Source organism: Numida meleagris, chromosome 9 (assembly GCF_002078875.1).
Source record: "Numida meleagris isolate 19003 breed g44 Domestic line chromosome 9, NumMel1.0, whole genome shotgun sequence".
NCBI classification, from domain to species: domain Eukaryota; kingdom Metazoa; phylum Chordata; class Aves; order Galliformes; family Numididae; genus Numida; species Numida meleagris.
This window is the reverse complement of record NC_034417.1, coordinates 17320062-17339002: the sequence shown is the minus strand read 5'-3', so window position 1 is coordinate 17339002 and position 18941 is coordinate 17320062. Positions and strand designations below refer to the sequence as shown.

Here is an 18941-nt window from a genome sequence, read left to right as displayed (position 1 = left end):
TTGCTCTCCTGAACGGCCCCTGTACCCCGCTGGGCTCTGTGCTTTGGTGCACCCAAGTCCCTCTGGCTGGGGTTCGGGGGGCACACAGCTACAGGTGGGCTTTCCTCCTGTTGTGCTGGTGGGGGGCTCGCTGCCCTTCCCACCCATACATGGAGCATCCTGCAGCCCCGCTGCCCACACCGCAGCTCACAGCTTCCCCTCCTTGGCTGGGAGTGGAGGGAGCTCTGAAGCCTGTTATTGTGTTTGTTTTGCAGCGATTAACTGTGGGCCAAGTGCCTGGGGTAGTGCCTGGGTATCTGGAACGGAGCTTTCTCAGTATGTTAAAGGAAGGAACTGAGCCCTCCTTTGAGGGGCTCAGAATACCCCAAGTTGCAAGGGATCCACAAGGATCACAGAGCCCAAGCTGAGAAAAGACGCTTCCTCAGAACTATGCTGCTGTGGGCTCGTGCATCTCACAGCTCTTCGCATTTATCAGAGGATAGTCGGGAGTGAGCCGGATGATTTATCACACACTGATTCCTTCTGCTGCTCTGGGATCCCCCTTTTTGTCTCAGGCCAAACCAGAGGTCAGAAGTGGGGTGAAATGCTTCTGGCTTCTGCTGCTTTGGTCGTAAAATAACAAGCTTCCATTTCTCTTGCTGCGTCCCAGTCCCAACCGGGAGCACTGCGTCAGCTCCGACTTCCAGTTCCCTGGCGCACAGCTCTGCCTGTAGTGCTGCTCGGTGGTATATTTAGATGCACTGAAATGCTGAAAAAGAAAACAGAAAAAGAAAATGTTTACCCTAACATCCTTGGCACAACTTAAAATATGAAAATACAGCCTGGGTGAGGCAATGCAATTGAAGATGACCAATCCCCAGCAGTCTTAACTTTCTGCTGCCCTCCAGCACGCAGGGAAAGAGAAACGAATTCTACACGTCGGGTTTATGCAACAACATCAGCTCCCAGTGTTTCCCAGGGCTCCAACTCCCTCAGAAATCATTCCTGGAAAGTAATAACATTCAGATTATTTATCTAAGCTATTGCAATGCTTGCTCGGAGCTATTAAAGTCTCTCTGCCACTGGTATGTGCAGAGGATCAAAGTGTCTGTCTCTTCCAGATAAACGAATACTTAGGCAATTTATTAAAACACATTTCTCTATTGTCTCTTGGCACCAATGACTGAACTATAATAGCTGTTTTCTGGAAAATCTTCTTAGGGCAGCCTGAAGCCCCACTTGCTGTTTGGCTGTGAGGCTGCATCCACAGCCATCTGCTGCCTAGTAGCTGACAAGAGGGGAACACACATCTTAAAAATCATTGCTTTGACTTTCCAGTACAAAGGAGGGGCTTTCAAGAGCTCGTGTACAGCATCTAAAACCAAGAATGTTTGCTCTCAGTTACAATTCCATTGCAGCCTTAGAGCTGAGGAATACAGCTATATTGTACTAAAGGAGAAAGGTCCGTATTTTTTTTTCTTTCCAGGAGGCTGAAGCATCCCCTTTCAATGCCTGCTGGACAAGACTGAAGACAATGTTATCTTTATCATTGCATGATTCCTGAGTCAAACTGTGTTGCTAATTCTTCAGTTCTTCTTATGACATCAGTCTCCTTTCTCCTAACTTGTTTTAAGGAAATGCAGATGTTGTGAAAACCTGACTATGTGCTTTCTTGCATCACCCATGGTGACAGGTGAGGGTGCTTTTGAAGCAGGGCATAGGAGCTGACCCCAACTAGAATGGAACCAGCACCAGTGCTGGGATCCTGGGGAACAAGCAGAGCAATGCTGCTAGATGCTCCCAGAAGTAAAGTATGAGCATCACTGTGTGGTGCCAAACGTGGCTGCAGCATTTCAACTATTGTCATGTCCTCTGGATTTGCAGAAATGTCACAGCTCATGAAAAATCCCTTCCCTAGATGGCAGTGCCGCAGAATTTGTTCTTTCTCATCTCATGGAGGGAACCTGGAGGGCTGGAGAAGTGTTCTTCCGAGGTCACAGAGGTGGTGGCTCGGTGACATTCAGCAGGACGTGGGGACGTGGGGGTGGCTGACCACATCCCTTCCTGTGTCACCTTCAGTTAATGTCAGCTGTGCTCATACGTCCACAAAGCCCAAATTAACGTGCTGCAGTGTGCCGGCTGTGGGCCTGGTGATTTGGTTCTTGCTGAAGTGAAGCTGCGGGCGGAGCCGCCCCAGCTCCCCAAGAGCTGCACCCTGCTCTTCTTCAGCTTTCCGAATCCATACAGCAAGTAAGAGGGCGGCCCGGGGACAGAGGGGGAACAGAGGTGGCCCGGAATGCTTCGAGCTGCATTGGCCACAGGCAGAGCTGTTCGTAGGACATCAGTTCCCTCTGCTGACAAGCTGCCGAAGTGCTGCAGTGCTTCAGCTGTGGTCACAGAGGAGAGTTAGACTGAGCATAAAGAAAACGTGTTTTGTTTTTTACAGTAAGCGCAGTGATGCACTGGCACAGGTTGCCCAGAGAGGTAGTAGATGCTCCCCTCTGGAAGAGACCTCGTGCCCTGAAGGGTCCCTGGCACATCCTGGCTGTCCCGGCACAGCTCTTTGGTGACAGCAACAGGGCCCGAAGGAATGGCACGGAGCTGTAGCAGGGGAGGGGCAGGTGGGGAGGAGAGGTTCTGCCCCAGAGGGCGGTGGGCACAGAGCAGCTCCCAGGGCAGTGGCACGGCCCCGATGCCGGACCTCACAGAGCGCTGGGACACTGAACTCAGACACAGTGTTTGGGTTTGTGTGGTGCTGTGTGGAGCCGGGGGCTGGACTCAGTGATCCTGGGCACAGGAGCGAGCTGTGGAGCTGATCCAGAGGACACCATGAAGATGCCCAGAGGTTGGGGCATCTCTTCTATGAAGAAATGTGCAGGGAGCTGGGGGTGTTCAGCACGCAGAAGGCTCCGGGGAAACCTCACTGTGGCCTTCTAGTACCTAAAGGGAAGGTGTGAGCTGCCTTCCAACCCAACCACGCTATGGTTCTATGATCTGCGCAGTTCCCTTCCCACCCGGGATGTCAAGGAAACCCACCTCCCCCCCCAACTTTCCCCGGCCGCCATTTTGCGGAGGAGGAGCTGAAGGGAGCGAGGACGGCCCTCTCCCGCTCGGCGCTCGGCTGCACGGCCTGGCGGGGCTCGGCCGCGCTCGGCAGAGATCGGCCGCTTTCGGCGGGACTCGGCCGCGCTCGGCAGAGATCGGCCGCTTTCGGCGGGACTCGGCCGCGCTCGGCTGCGTTCGGCGGCTCGGCGCTCGGCTGGCTGAGCGGCTCGGCGGCGTGCTGGCGGCGCGGCGCGGCCTGGCGGGCTCGGCGGGATGGTGAAGCTGACGGCAGAGCTGATCGAGCAGGCGGCTCAGTACACCAACGCCGTCCGAGACCGGGAGCTCGACCTGCGGGGTGCGAGGGATCTGCCGGGGAGCAGCCGTGCCTGGGTTTTGGGGGAGGGGGGACCGCGGCCTGCGCGTGGAGCGGGCCTGTGTGGGGGCGGGCTGCGGCCTGCGGCGGGAAGGGGCCTGCGCTGGGGAAGGAGCGGGGCCTGCACCGGGAATGGGCTCCTGCTGGGCTGGGGGAGTCGTTCTGCGGCTGTTGTGGCTCTTCCCACTCAGATACGCCCCCGAGGCGAGATTCCACCTCATGTTTTGTTTCCCTGACCTCTGGGCACTAATTTCCGCCTTACGTTTCTCTTTCCAGGCTATAAAATCCCCGTCATTGAGAACTTAGGGGCCACGTTGGATCAGTTTGATGCGATTGATTTCTCGGATAATGAGATCCGGAAACTGGATGGGTTCCCTCTGTTGAGAAGGCTGAAAACTCTCCTGATGAATAACAACAGGATTTGGTAAGTGGTTGTGCTTTAATCGATGGGACCTGGGGCAGAGGGGAATGCTTTTGGGAAGAGAAGTGTGCCTGCACCTTCCAGTACTGGATAGGTGTCGAAATGTTCGCTTTATGGGGAAGAAATAGTGCTCACTATTTGCTTCAGCCTTCGATTAGCCAGCTTTGTTCATATTCTGCCCCAGGTCTGTTTTCCCTTTTCAGACAGGGCAATGAGATGCAGGGTCTGGAATTTGTCTAGACTTTGGAGTTCATTCACTATCCCCATAGAGACATGCAGCCAGGGATACCTGCAACTGAATGAATGTAGCTCCTGTGTTGCACCTGATGCCGTTACAGTGGCAGCCAGCGTTCTTTGCTAGCTTTCTTAGAAAGCTGATGCTAACCCAAACTTCTGCCAGCATCATATGTGGTTGTGTTTAAGTGAGATGCCCTATGTTGGCACAGGGCAGTGGCAGAGTCACTGTCCCTGGAGGTGTTCCAGAACCGTGGAGATGTGGCACTTGGGACATGGTTAGTGGGCATGGTGGGGGTGGGCTGGGGTTGGACTAAATGATCTCGGAGGTCTTTTCCAGCCTTAATGATTCTGTGGTTTTCATATTACTCTCTGTATTTCCACTGTTGTTAATTTCCTGCCTGAGGTAAAAATCTTTGTTCTTTCCTTCTTCTGTAGTCGGATTGGGGAAGGACTTGAACAAGCTCTGCCCAGTCTCACAGAGCTCGTTCTTACCAACAACAACATTTCTGAATTGGTGAGTTATTGATGCAGAATAAATCTAAATCTCACAGCTCTAAACTCTGTGTTTCTGTCATCTTTCTAATTGGTCTTCTTCAGAGTGGAACGTGAGTTTGGTAGTCATGATGATGTTTTAATGAACATAATCTGCAGCATGCAGTGGAACAGCAGTCAGAGTCTTGGTGGGCTTCCTGCTTAACTGTAGTAATTCTAGTTGGTCTCTAAAATACATATGAGAGTCCAGTCAGGAAAAATCACAAAAGTGACCTCAATACTTCAAAATTAGATATTTTATGTCTAACATTGGAGTGAATAAACAGTCTCTTTTTTTTTTTATATATGAAAATTCACTTCAAACTTTTTTTGGTCTCTTATTCAAAAGTAGAAAGCCCAAGTGCACGATATCTCATATTCTCCCTTTGAATTGTTTAATTCATAAGCAGAGAGCCTTAGTGCAGTTTCATGGGTTTTGTTGCTGGTGTTATGTGTAGAAGTTAAACAGCTTTGAATCCTTTATGTAGCATTTAGGCAGATTTAATAGTTAGCGGGTCTGCTTGAAGTCTGTAATTCTTTGTTACGTGTTAAGACTGAAACTTGCTTTGTTGCTGTGTTGTTGTTTTATTTCCTTTTTCTGGAATGTGTGTTTTCCATAGTGGAAATCAAAACTCTACAGGTTGCCTGTCTTAAATCACATAGAGTGACGTTACATGAAACATTATTGACTCACCACAGTCATTTGCAACGGTGCAAATGCTGTTTGTGGAAAAGTAAACTTGAAAGGAGTGGGAGATTTTAGTCACTCTTTCAGAGTCAGAAGCTCAGGAACTTTGCTTTGAAATGCTTGGTTGTTGTGAAATGGATTTAAGATTCTTACTCTGCTCTTCCCATTATATAGGGTGAACTGGATCCATTATCAAGTATTAAGTCATTGACTTACCTGAGGTATGTAATCTTGAAAAGAAAAGCAATTGTTTTTCTTTTTTCCTTTTTTTTCTCTGTACTTTGCTGGCCTTTATGGTCTTATTCTGTAGAATCTATTTAATGGATTAAAATACTTTAAACTTTAGGTGCATGTTTTCACTGTAGTTTTCATAATCCCAAAGGACACCATCACTATGCTCATTTAGTGGTGTTATCTCTTGTCCATGGTAGTAGGAGGTACATTTATGCATTTTAGATACATTAACATATTTGAATATAGATATAATTTATTGCAGTCTATTTCATATTAAGTAACTCTTCGCAACCTTTATTTGCTTTGTAGCATTTTAAGGAATCCAGTAACAAATAAGAAGCATTACAGATTATATGTTATCTACAAAGTTCCCCAAGTCAGAGTGCTGGATTTTCAGAAAGTGAAACTCAAAGTAAGTCTGCCACTGATTGAACAGCAGATGAAGACCTTTTCTCCTGTTACATTCTTGACACTTTAGTGGAAACAGTAAGCTCTTTGCCACTGTAGTAAATTGTAGTGACACTATGTATCCTACGAGGCACTAAAACTCGCCCTTCCCTGTCATGATTTCATGCTGTTAAGGATCTAATCTGCTTCATTATTTTTAATTAAGTTTTACTGCCGTTGTTTGTCTAGTCTGGTTCTTTTCTGGCTGGCTGATGTTGTTGGTAGTAAGACAAACCTAGAGAAAGGAATGAGAAATCACAGCAGAGCCCTCTGCTTTCCCTGAAGAAGCGTGGGGTTCTTGCTTTTAAGAGCACTGAAGTGATACGCCTTGAGCCTGAGTGTTTGGGCAGTGTTTTTGTGCTTGTTCTTACATCTGGTTCACTGAAGATATGAGCCAAAGCATCTTTCTTTGCAAAGACAGCAGCTTTGCAAAATGCTATGTTCCTAAATTAACTTTGTGTGTGTGGTATCGCTGTAGGAGCGACAGGAGGCAGAGAAAATGTTCAAGGGCAAACGGGGTGCACAGCTTGCAAAGGATATTGCCAGGAGATCAAAAACGTAAGATAAAACAAAAATTTAACGCTGGCATTCTCCTTCAGAAACACCACTTTCTTTGTGTGCAGCATTACGCACTGAACTGAGACAGCAGTTCTTGGCTGGATGCCTTAATTTGGTAGCCAGAAGTGCCTTGTACAAGCATCCCTATTTTTTTGGATGGTGGTGAACACATCTCAGAGATATTTATGGAAGATACGTTTGGTCAGGGTGGATTGATGCATATTAGTAAGCAGGAAACATATGTATTTTTTGCTCTTTGTTACTTTCCTGCAAAGAGGTGGCCGTTGTTTGCTTGTTTTTGCTCTCTGCATGATTGGGAACTGAAAAATCTTCTGTTTTGCTAAGGGACCGTGAACAGTAGAACCTGCTTTAACTAAAGGGATGAATGCAGCTGAAAGCATTTAGTTAAGCTATTACAAATGCATGCTGCTTTAGCTTAATTCTTAAATGGTCATCATGTGTTTTTGTTTAAATTTTTCATCAAGCTGGATTCTGATGCATTCAGATCATGAATGGCAACAGCATTTCCAAATCCATGGCTAAGTAACAAAAACGCCTTGAATGTAATTAGCGTTCAAAACTGTAACAAATGGATTCTCCCTGCAGTCTGTGAGTGGGAATGGTTCAGGTCTGCGATAGATTTAGAACAAGTAAATGAGTGAACTAAGTACCCAGTAAACGTAGCAAACAAATGTACATATTAGCTGCAGAAGAGCTTGCAGGTCTCTGAAGCTGGGGCACTATTTCAGGCTAATTCTTTCCAGCTGCTTAGTCTGTAACTTCCATGTACAGAGACAACAGACTTCTGTATTTCCTCAAGCAGCAGCAGGTAACTCTCAAAAGAAACTTAACATTCCTTTTACGTAGGCTTGTGTATAGGCTGTCACAATGTCATATTAGATATGCAAGAAAAGGAAATCCAGTTTCATTTACTCTTTATGTATCCACTCTGCTTTTTGCCATGGTAACAGACCACCCGTGTGTTCAACAACATCCAAATTGAACAGCTTTTGTCAGCTGCTTAATTTACAAAGTTACAGTCTGCCTCTCATTATGAGCAGATGAAAAGATGGGAGGGGGGAATGGGACAGCGAGGACAAGTCACTGGTGTTTCTGAAGGAGGCAATTCATCACTGTATCAGTTTGTTAACAAAGATAAGATACTACACTTGATTGAATGAAATGCTTCCAAACCTGGTTTGGAAGTAAGAGAAGCAACACGCTCCTGCCAGAGTGTAACGAGACCTCTCTACTTTTTCTTTTGAAGCTTCAATCCAGGTGCTGGTTTGCCAACGGACAAAAAGAAAGCTGGGCCCTCCCCGGGTGACGTTGAGGCCATTAAGGTGAGCGTGCCACCACAGCACACTGACAAAAGCGAAGGAGGAAAACTGTGAATCCCAACTGAACAAATGTTTCCTCCTTCCTGGCAACAGCTGATGGTTCAGATGAATAGAACAGCGTGTCCTATTTGTTCTAGGTGGTTTTTTTTTCTGTAATTTTTCTTCTACTGTGATGTATGGAAAACTTAACTAAAACTTCATTTTGAGCCTAGAGTTCACCCATGATAAATCAGCTTGTGTAACTGGGGGGAAACAAGACTGTACTTAATCAGTTGTAGAGCCTCCTAGAGTGTAAAAGCGGAGTTCATCTTAACTGAAAAACAAAAACAACGTGTTAAGTTTATTCTAAATGGACTGACAACGCTGCATGTGACGATTCACTGTGCTCCTTTGTCTGTTTTTCAGACTGCCATAGCAAATGCCTCGACGTTGGCCGAAGTGGAGAGGCTGAAAGGCTTGCTGCAGGCCGGCCAGATCCCCGGCAGAGAACGAAAATCAGGTCCCGGTGCTCACGCTTTTGTCCCCCAAACAGAATCTCCCTCTTTTAATTGCTTCCCTGTTCTTCCTCCCATCTCAGCAAGGAGGCTAAGCTGGGAGGGAGTTGGAAAACCTGCGTGAGATTGATGTGATTTTATTGTTGGGCTGGCTGAGGACCGCCTCCCTCAGGCCGTGCATTCAGCACGCGAGCTGGCTGGCCGGCAGAGCGCAGCTTAGCGCGTTCACACCCAGACTTGGATCCTGCGTGCAGCAGCAAAGCACCAAAATCACTGCGTGCGCTTATTGGGCTGCGTTCTGCTCTCTTGCAGGCTCGGCCGAGGACGCCGAGGAGGAGATGGAGGAAGATACTGTCCCCACCGGCTCGTAGCCCCGCGCAGCCGCCGCCCTGGGGACGCTCAGCTGCCGACGTGGCGTTCCGCCTCGCGCTGGGGCCGCGGGGCCGCGCCGTTCCGTGCCGCGTTCAATAAAGCCCCGTGTCCGCTCTGCCCGTGCCCTGCCTACTTCCGGCATCTAGGGGGCGGGGCTAGCGCCACGATTGGTCTCTTCGCCCTCTCCTTCTTACTCTCATTGGCCAATGCGGCTGTCGTGTCGCCCTCTTTCGTTTTCTGGTTGGCCGGTTGGCCGCGAGGCGGTGGAGGACGAGGAGGGCGGTGATTGGCGGCGGGGCCGCTCCCGGACGTGAGGCGGCAGCGGGGCCATGGAGCTGGGGGACCGCGGCGGGGCCGGGGCCGGGCCCGGCCCGGGGAAACCGGCGCTGGAGCGGGAGGGCCTCGAGCTGCTGCAGCACACGGGTGGGGCTGCGGGCGGCTTCGGAGACGGGGAGCGGCGGGGACTGGGGGCTGCGCGGTTGGGGGGAGCGGGTGAGGAGAACTAGGCCCGAGGCGGGAGGGGAGCCGGGCCTCAGGTGGCTGTGGGCTGAGGGGAGGGGGTGTCCTGAGGGGGGCCGGGCTTGAAGCTGCTGTGTCCCTTGGCTTGCGGTGGGTACGTGGCGAGGGGCTGTGACCGACGCCTTGTCCCCCTCCCAGTGGGCGCCCTGCTGTCCAGCTATGGCTGGTACATCCTCCTGGCCTGCGTCGCCATCTATCTCATCGTCCAGAAGATATCCCAAAACTTGAGGATGAGGCCCAACAGCCAGCAAGGAGCCGCTGGCGCAGCTGTCGGTTAGTAGTACATCGTTGACTCTGAGGGCTGTGTGCGATGGTGCTGAGGGGTCGTGGTTGTCAGCTTCTGGGTTCCTGCAAGCTCTCCTCAGCTGTCTGATGACTGTTCAGTTCCACGCGTGCAGCATATTGCTTAATAGCAGCAAAAAGATATTCTGTAGTGGGGGATTTTAACCCTGAGTGATACTTGGGACGGCTGGTAGGGCCCCTCATTACAATAAATACTCTGGGCTGTGTCCACAGAAGAGCAAAGAAGCTGTGAAGGAGCACAGTCTTATGGAGAGCGGCTCAGCGAACTGGGATGGGTCAGGCTGGAGAAAAGGAGGCTCAGGGGAAACCTCATTGCTTTGTGCAACTCCCTGAGATGAGGTTGTGGTGAGGTGGGGTCAGCCTCTGCTCCCAGGTGACAGCAATAGGATGAGAGGTAAAGGCCTTAAATTGCACCAGAGGAGGATCAGGTTTTATATCAGGATAAAAAGAGAGGTGATGCATTGACACAGGCTGCCCAGGCTGGTGGTGAAGTCACTGACCCTGGAGGTGTTCCAGAACCGTGGGGATGTGGCACTGAGGGACCTGGTCACTGGGCATAGTGGCATGGGTTTGGGTTGGACTTAAACCTCTAAGAACACCAAGTCCTTTCCGACCTTAATGATTCCGTGATTGTAGGGCCCATGAAAGTATACAGATCTTGTTGCTGAATAGCGACAATAAGGAAATATTAAACCCAGATAAATGTCTCAGAAAGTCTGTATTGTGATGGGATTGTGTCATTAAGTAATGAGGATGGGAGAAAAGGAGCGGGGCATTGCAGAGCAAGGGAGTAGATGCTCTGACAGTGCAGGAGTTTAGGGAGCTTCAAAGGAGTTGTGGTCAATTATTTAAAAAAAAAAAAAAAGGAAAAAAAAGAGAATTCTCAAAGAAAAACAAAAGCTTGAAAAAAAGCCAAACTTTTGGCTAATACTCGTCTCTCTCCTCTGAATTATTCCTTCACAATTCCTACTCCATTAGGATTATGTACATTTGGGGTGTAGCTGCCTCTTGTTTGTGTACATTTTAAGTGTGGCAAAGGTTGAAAATCTGACAGGGACGTGATCCTGCTTCTCTCAAAGACTTGCTGCTGTAAATCATGGGCTTTACTTAAAGAAAGATATTAGATATGATAGAGAAGATATTAGAAAGATATAGAGATATTTCAGTTTCTGGGGAAAAAAAATAAAAGTAATATTTACCCTTGGTTTGGGTAGCATTTTTCTTTTAAATTCTTCTAAAGGCCAGTCGTGAAGAGAGGAGGTTACTTAATGTAGATTTCCCGAGACTGCCAGTTTTCTGTTGAGATGTGTTTGATATTTGTGAGTAATTTCTCTGCTGATGGAGCGTGTTCAATCTGCTGCTGCTTTGCTGCCATAATCCAAGCAGCAGGACCAGTTCCAAGGAGGAGGAGGAATCCGTGTGGGTTGATTGCCTTATGTTTCTGCATGAAACAAGTTCTGTGGATAAAAATGGAATTCCTGTGAAGCACGGATGGTATTTCTGAAATCACTTGTATTGAATAAGTCCTTCAGAAATAGAAGCAAATATCCTAGAAGCTCAGATGTTAATTTTTTATGGGTTTGTTCCTTGAGTGTCCATGTTCGTTAAAAGCCCATTAAAGTAGTTGCTCTGAAATGACTCAAATATGGAATTTAAATCAGCATATGAATTACTGTGTAAGATCAGCTGCAAACTGAACTTGAGCTGTGATTTTCTGCGAAGCTGCTGCAGCGAGAGATGCGTGCCTTTCCTTTTTACGGTTCTTTGAGGACAGCATTTAGAATCTATTTTGAACTGCCTTGCAAACTCTTTGACAATTCCCTAGAACCTGACATGGTGGTAAGAAGACAAGAAGCTTTATTGGCGTCTCGCCTCAGGATGCAAGAGGAGTTGAATGCACAAGCAGAAAGATACAAAGAAAAACAACGACAGGTAACTGGAGAGCATTTCTTTCTTTAACTCTTTAATTTGTCATCAAGTACTTTGCTGTTGGAGAAAGCTTTATACCATCTAGATGCCAGAAGAATAAGATCTCTCTGCTGGAATGTGGATGGTGGGATTTTTTCTCTCTCCTTCACCTGGTCCACTTTTGATATGGGTTGATCCACTTAGCAATAACAGGCATTAGGTATCACGCTGGCCCTTCAGTGTGCTTGTATGGTGTGTTGACCTCATGCTCCTAGTTAATTAGGGTGATGGATATGTTTAGTATTTTGCTCGTTCTTGAAGTGATTAATCCCTGCAATGCTTCTCTGCAAGGAGTTGTTTGGCTGGAACGCTTTGGCCCTTGCGATCTAGGAGTTGTAAATCAGTGTGGAAAAGTAGATGCAATCAGCAAAACAGTAATATTGCTCATTAATCCTAGTTCTTTGACCTTTGCTTTTGCAGTCAGCTACATTCAGATTTCAGTTCATAGCTGACACTTCAAGAAATGTAGCTGATTATCTTATTAATTTGAAAAACTCTTTTTCCCCTGTAGAACCCTCCACTGCGCATCCAGTGGCCATCAGATGCAGTACTTAGTCCTTTTTATAGACTAATGATTTAAGCTTGCCACTTAGAGTTTTATTTTATTTTCAAAATAGTTTTAAGCATCAGGGTGTCAAAAGAAGCTGCAGTCCCAGTCTGTATGTATGAGGGAAGAAGGGGCTGCTGTTCTGTCCTTGGGAAGGCTTAAGTGTTTAAAAGGTAAATGCTTCCATAAGATGAGATACTGCATCAGGTAAAGAAAGGTCCAGTGGCTTTTGTTGATCCTGCTGTAGCTGTTTCTGTAGCACTGGCAGTTCTGTTCGTTCTAGAATCTTAATCTTATGTATTCTCAATTTGTTTTTTAGCTTGAAGAGCAGAAGCGAAGGCAGAAGATAGAAATGTGGGAAAGTATGCAAGAGGGAAAAAGTTACAAAGGCAACCTGAAACTGAGTCAGGTAACAACTGTGTTGTTAATCAGGTTACGTGTATGTAATTAGATTAGCTCAAGTTCACGCTGACTGAATTCTGAGTAACATTTGCTTTTGTGAACAGCAAGAAGCAGAATCTGGTGCCTCCACCTCATCAGCAGTCCCAAAATCTAAACCAAACAAAAAGCCTTTGCGAGGAGGTGGTAAGTATGAAATCCTTAAGGTGTTTTCATCTTGAAACAGAGCTGCATACAGCTGCGTACAAAGTCATTACATAATTACCCATAATTTTTCTCTTCTTCAAGGAGGAAACAAAATGTGCCTTACAAGTAACTTCTTTAGCTCTACCCATGGTGGTCTGTTTGAACTTTGGGCACAACCTAGCAGGAAGTTCCCTTGTACTTTTCCCCAGGGAGACAGTGTTTCGGTTTGGCTTTCTTGTAAACAAATTTGCCAGAACTTACTGAGATTGTTGTGACTAAAAACTTTAGGTTCTTGCAATGTTTCTGGGACTCCTCCCTCGTTGTTTGCAAGTCATATAATTTAATTTGATCTGTCCTTTAGTCACCTGTAATAATATATTTTCTTCTTACATCTAATTATTACTTTCTATTATGTAGACTCTGGCAAGTGAACCATTTCATTAAGGAAAATGTGACCTTGTTTATCAGGTCTTTAGGTAATGACCAATCAGATACACAAATCCTGCAGATCTATAAAAGTGCTCCCAACCACTGAAATCTATCTTGATGGATTCATTAATTGTTGCCTGTAGCCTTACATACTCCACGTAAGGATCATTGCTGTAAATCAGTCATGCAGTCACTCTCCTTTCTCTCCTCTTGGCCAAACAACTTTTGCTATGCCTGCAATTGCTAATTTGTGTATAATATTTTAATTACAATTTTCCATAGTGGAATGGATCAGGTAGACAAAGCTCAATTACAACAAGCTAAAAGAGAAATGCACTTAGGGTGCAGCAGTGAGTAAATTACATGATTAAATGTCTTCAACCCTAAGATTCTTGATTAAAAAATATTGTACCTCAGTAACACTTCAGTGCTGAGGAGTTATAATTTGAGTATCTGTACTATCAGCTGCTGACAGCATTTGAAGGAACTGTCTGATCGATCGATTCATTTTATTATGTGCACTCGAGTGTCTGCTACTGTCCAGTATCTTTTGTAGCTCTTGCACAGAATGTTTGCCACTGCAGGGAATGAGGAATGCATCCTTATTCTTAGCACACGTTTCTTTCGCGTGCGAAGAAATGTGACTGGGGCAACTGGGTGAGGCATCCTTCCAGATGCTACCTGTCCTAGTTTCAGCCGAAGCAGAATCTTTGCTCAGCTAACAGATTATAGAATTAGAGGTCTCTGATCTCCTCGTGAGTTAGCTAAAGATGAAGTGAAAGAACCATCTGTACTGCTCAGCTGCTGAATTCCGCTAGAAAGCAGAACTCAGCTAGTAGGAGAAAAACAAACTTCAAAGGTGCTTGAAGTTTCAGTAGAACGGGTTGCTTTGAAACCTGCTTGTCAGCGAGACTAGCAGTAGGCTTTCCATTTTCCTTTTCTTTGCCTTGTATAGAATGAACTGAGGATGTTTGCCGAGTTGTATCTTTCCAAGTACTCCTAAAATGAAGTTGCCTGTAGCTGTGGCATTAGGAGGTTCTGCTAAAGTATGTTTGCCTCACTGCACACGCTTGCCTTTTCAAATTCATTTAAAAACACATCTTACAGTATTAATAAGTTTTTTTGACCTTTAGAACATTCCATGCAGGACTGGAATAAAAGATTATTTTATGCCCTTAACTATTAGGGCTCTTGGAGGACGGATAAATCCTTACTGCTCTACTGCAACTGCAGAGCACCATTAGGGCTTTAATGCAGACTTAAAGGAATTAAATGGCAATTAATTTCAATTTAATTTAATCCAAACAGGTCAAATTAGAACACAAATGTTTTGCAATGGCTTCTACCTTTATAAAAAAAACAAACCTTCTCAAGTCTGGATAATTTCTCTGCTTTCATTTTCCTTAAATTGCTCCCTGTGCCAGAAGGTGCAAATAATTGTGACGTTTAATTTGGGCATTCCGTGCACGTTGGCAAATTCCTGTGGAGTATGACTGTTAACACGGTGGATTTCTCATCTGTACTTCCAGGCTATAACCCCCTGTCTGGAGAAGGAGGAGGAACTTGTTCCTGGAGACCAGGCCGCAGAGGCCCCTCAGCGGGTGGATGAGGCTAACCTGCCTAGTGTCCCACGTCACTAGCAGGCTTCATCACACCCACTGTCTGACTGCCTACAGGTTGCGTGTCACAGAGACTCTTTGGGGATCTGCTTTGGCGCAGGTGTTAACTTAAAACGAATTTATGCAATTTCCAAATATACACAGCAGCTGATAGTACACAAGAAAAACACCTGGTCCTCTTAGAGGGGATGAAGAAAGAAGTAATGTCAGTGTAATCGGTTTGGTTTTTTTTCTCTTCTTAAGAGAGGAAGCACAGTCTCCAGCCAGGATGTATCACTTGTGGTTGTGAGAGCTGGGTTCTGTGGCTGGCCATGCGAAAGACTGGCCTCAAACAAATGAATGGCTAGACCTCAGTTTAGCTGCTTAAAATGAGGGAATTTGCCAACCTTAGACACATGTAATGGGATTGACTTGTTTGGCTGGAAGGTCTTTAGGAGGGAAGAATATTATCACTGGCAGGCGGCTTCAATTTTGGGAGGAGGGACTTTGGGAAAACCTGGGTGAACTGACCAATACCTTGGGTTTGCACCAAAAGCTATTTATTGTGGAAGAGTCTCTGTGACAAGCTGCTTTGAATGACGTTCTCCTTACAAATGGTAAACAAACCAATGAGGATTACTGATGCTAGACAGCAGATGGGGGTTTCTTGCTATTCTTTTTTTTTTTTTTAATTTTCAACTGCTTTGTAAAAACAATACAATTAATATTAAATATAATTGCAAACAAACCGTAAATCTAGTATTTACAATCTTGTGGTTTTCTGCAGCATCTTTTTTATATGGAAGGCATATGTTCTAGGGCAATAAATGCGACTAAAGCAGAACGCTGAAGCGTTTTGTGTATGCGTGTAAAGCAAAACATGTGTGAGATCAAATGAAATAGTTTTCATTTGGTTATCTCCATAAACAAGAGCTGTTTTGTTGGTTTATTTTTCAACTATTCCTTTGGTTTTTAGCAGTTTTGTTTTCTTTAGGTGTTCTGTGTTCCCAGTTATGCTTTCTGGAAGAATCACCTTCGGGTTAAGATCGAATCAAATTTCCTCAGGTTTAGGAAGTGAAACTCCCCATTCCCTTCCCCACCTCCAGTGATTCTGACATGGGATGGGCTGTTTGCAGTTGTTCAGCACTTCATCCATAGCTGAATTTAAATGAAGAAAATACGTAACAAAGACTTTTGCTCTTAGCAGAGCAGGGGGGTTCTTTCCAAATTGCTGCTAACAAATACAGTTTGAGGAGGAGAGTGTACACAGGCATGGTCAACTTGAACACTGCAGGATGTTCAGAGGGGAAGAGAAGCCCAAACTGTGCTGAGACCTGTGTGGTGTCTTGTTTCCTGGCAGCAGCACCGTGCATAGCATTAGCCATGCGGTATCACGGTTACACCTCGGGAATGCAAAGAACTTACTGCTCTGTTTTCTGTTCTGAAGGTATCTCAGGATGTGAATTGACAGTCTGGCTGCATGGCTGTCCTGAATAGCCCTGCTAGATTCTGATGTGTGTTCTTACCTTCCTGTCAGCTCGTGTTGCACGTAAGCTGGTTTGTTTTGTTGGTTTTTTTTCCCCCTGGAAAGGGCCTGTGTGGAGGACCAAGGACCAAATGTGTCAGATTTTCAGGTGAGAGACTGTAAGGGCTAAATAACAGAAGCGTGTGGTGTCTTCATCCTTCTGACATATATCCAGCAATGTGGACAGAAAATAAAATTGCAATTGGTCATTGTAAGAATGCTTTTCAATCCCCCTCCCCCCTCATCGTCCTGTTGCTCTCTCTGGCACAAATGCAAAAGATGACTAAAATCCAGGCTGCCCTTGATGAAGAGTGAAATAGTTCTCATCTGTGTGTGTCTGACTATGGAGTTTGTATGTAGGCATTGTGTTTTATCAGTATTTTGTTAGTGTAGTTTAGGGCTGCTAGAGAACTTGCTTCTAAATGCTTATGCTTGGAATGTTCTGTCAGTGTGTATGATTGCTAGCTTTGAATACACTGTATAGATGCAGTTTGCTCTGCTTGTCACCTGATCCATCATTTTCTGTTGAATGTAAATGTAACAGTAGCGTGTTACTCCTGAGTTTTAAAGTTGCCAGCTAACAAGATGGAAAAGTGAAGAACCTTTTACTCCAGACCTACAGGTTTGTGTTATAACACATGTAGGAGATGAAGTGAAAGGCTATTAATGGAAATGAGAAGTTTTTTCATTTCCTGACTTCTGCACATTTTGATAGCTTAACTTAAATTTCCGTTATTGTAACAGAGTGCAATGTGTAACTTCAGGGTTTCGTCTACATTAAAGCAAAAAGAAAACAAGCAGAGGTGGGGAAAGATTTTCAAGATCTTCATCAGTAAAGACAGCTGAGTTATCTTATCTGTGCCTATGGCAAATTCTTTCTCCTTGTGTTTGGGGAAACAAGCAACAGTCTTGGAGTTGTCTTCAGAAAAACATCTAGGGGAGATCATTGTCTTAAAGCTACAGAATTCTTTGTGTTGATAAAATGGTGAAGATGGGTTGATTTAGTTCACTAAAAACTTCTAAAGGAATAAATAAACAGGTCTGCACTGAGCACATGCTAATCTTCCACTGTCTCAAGGCTTGCTTCTGGCTAGGACTGGGGCTATGGATTTTTGCCCAGCTCTAAGGTATTGAGACATATCCAGAGAGCACAGTGACTTACATATTTCTTGAAACTTCATTTTTCTCTCTCCCTTCTCCCCCCCGACTCTCAAGTCCTTACATTTGTCATGATCAGACACTTCAAAGCTAATGAACAGACTGGGAGGAAGAACCTCAGTTTGTAAAACTTCTGCCTCATGAATTGTGCATACAGACAGAAGGGTTTTTCTCTCCCTTCAGACAGAAAGTTCTCCCTTGACCACAAACAAATAGAGTTGCTTGTTGCCTTGTAGCTGTTGAGTGAAGCATGCAGAAAACATTTGGTGAAAGTGAACTCACTCATAAATCTGTTGTTCCTGCTTTGGGGTGAATTCCCAAGAACTTGCCATTATGAAAGATGTATTAAAAAGCCTTCAGGAGAATTCTTTTTTTTTTTTTTTTTTTTTCCCCCCTTAGAGCAGTTTTGCAAGAAGCCTCTTACTTTACTGATGCAGATGTTCTGGAAGTGTCTTTATCTGGAAGAAACTAGATAACAAACCTAGAGCTGATACAATGATGTTAAAATGCTACATATAGTGGTACTTAACCGCTGAACAGTAATCTGTGGTGAGAAGTGAAGTGTCCTAAGACAAGCATCTAACTTTGGAGGCACAAAAGCATCCTGAAAATGGTAGTTGCTTGAGAACTAGGCAGATTTCATTGCCTTTCTGATGAGTTCTATGCTGGAGAAACAAAGATCTTGTTTTCTTTAAGTTGCAGGTGAGGTCTAGTCTGTGCTTAGTTCTGTTAAATATTCACCAACAAGTGTCAAGTCCTGGAATTGAACAAAAAACATATCACTTAAAATGTATTTGGATTTACTGAGGCCTTTCAAAAACATCATGACCTGAGGAAAGGCTTGTAAGAGCTTGCACTGCATTGCATACTGAACTGCTAACAACAAAAGATGCTTCTTACACTAGATGTTTTTGATAATGAACAGCAGAAGGTGGACTCGAGGAAACGAGGGCAGACAGCTCATCTGCCCTCTCATCTGTTAGCAGAGCTGCTCCCAGGCATCCCACTGTGTTATCCAAACACCACATGGATGAAAATGACTGCTTTACTCCTTTCTGCCAAGAACTGCTCTCCTAGCAGGGACTCAATGCAGGTGTGTCATGGCAGTGCTAACAAATATTTGGCTGGGATTTATAAGGATGTGTGTTATTTTGACCCTAAACTCCAGATCTCATGGAATTAGGCTGTTCAGTTAGTACTCTGTACCCAGCCTGAGGTTTTGTCCTTGGACTTTGCTGATGCTCGGTTCACATGCTTGAATTGGGTTGGATTTTCTTTGAACCGTGCTAACAGTGTCATTCATGCCTCCTGCACGCAGTGAGGCTGTTCCCATCTCTGGCAGTAGCATTTTTTTCAAGCCTGGCTTCACAGCTGCTCACATCTCTGCATCGGATCAGATCCACCCCTTGAAGGATCTGTGACATTGTCCAGGCTGCAAAGCAGCACCTCTTCCATGACCAGGTTAGCCAAGCGTGGGGCTCAGTGTGCTTCTGTCCACGCTATCACTGAACACTAAAACCGTAGAATTTCCAACTGTAGAAAAAATTGGTCTAGACTTGGATAGGCTGAAGATGTGGGTTTATTTTCTCC

The 18941-nt window shown here is 45.5% G+C and overlaps 2 protein-coding genes across 2 annotated transcripts; both read left to right on the top strand.

Moving 5' to 3' along the window:
- On the top strand, positions 3217–8836 carry SNRPA1 (small nuclear ribonucleoprotein polypeptide A'). The gene is made up of 9 exons (XM_021407497.1): positions 3217–3379; positions 3674–3821; positions 4491–4569; positions 5449–5495; positions 5818–5920; positions 6434–6513; positions 7781–7856; positions 8259–8352; positions 8660–8836. The coding sequence occupies exons 1-9, from the start codon at positions 3298–3300 to the stop codon at positions 8716–8718; spliced, it is 768 nt and encodes a 255-aa protein (XP_021263172.1). The 5' UTR covers positions 3217–3297; the 3' UTR covers positions 8719–8836.
- Positions 8979–17244, top strand: SELENOS (selenoprotein S). Its single transcript, XM_021407498.1, has 6 exons — positions 8979–9142; positions 9377–9511; positions 11367–11473; positions 12376–12465; positions 12563–12641; positions 14600–17244. Exons 1-6 carry the CDS (start codon positions 9049–9051, stop codon positions 14677–14679), a joined length of 585 nt encoding a protein of 194 aa, XP_021263173.1. The 5' UTR covers positions 8979–9048; the 3' UTR covers positions 14680–17244.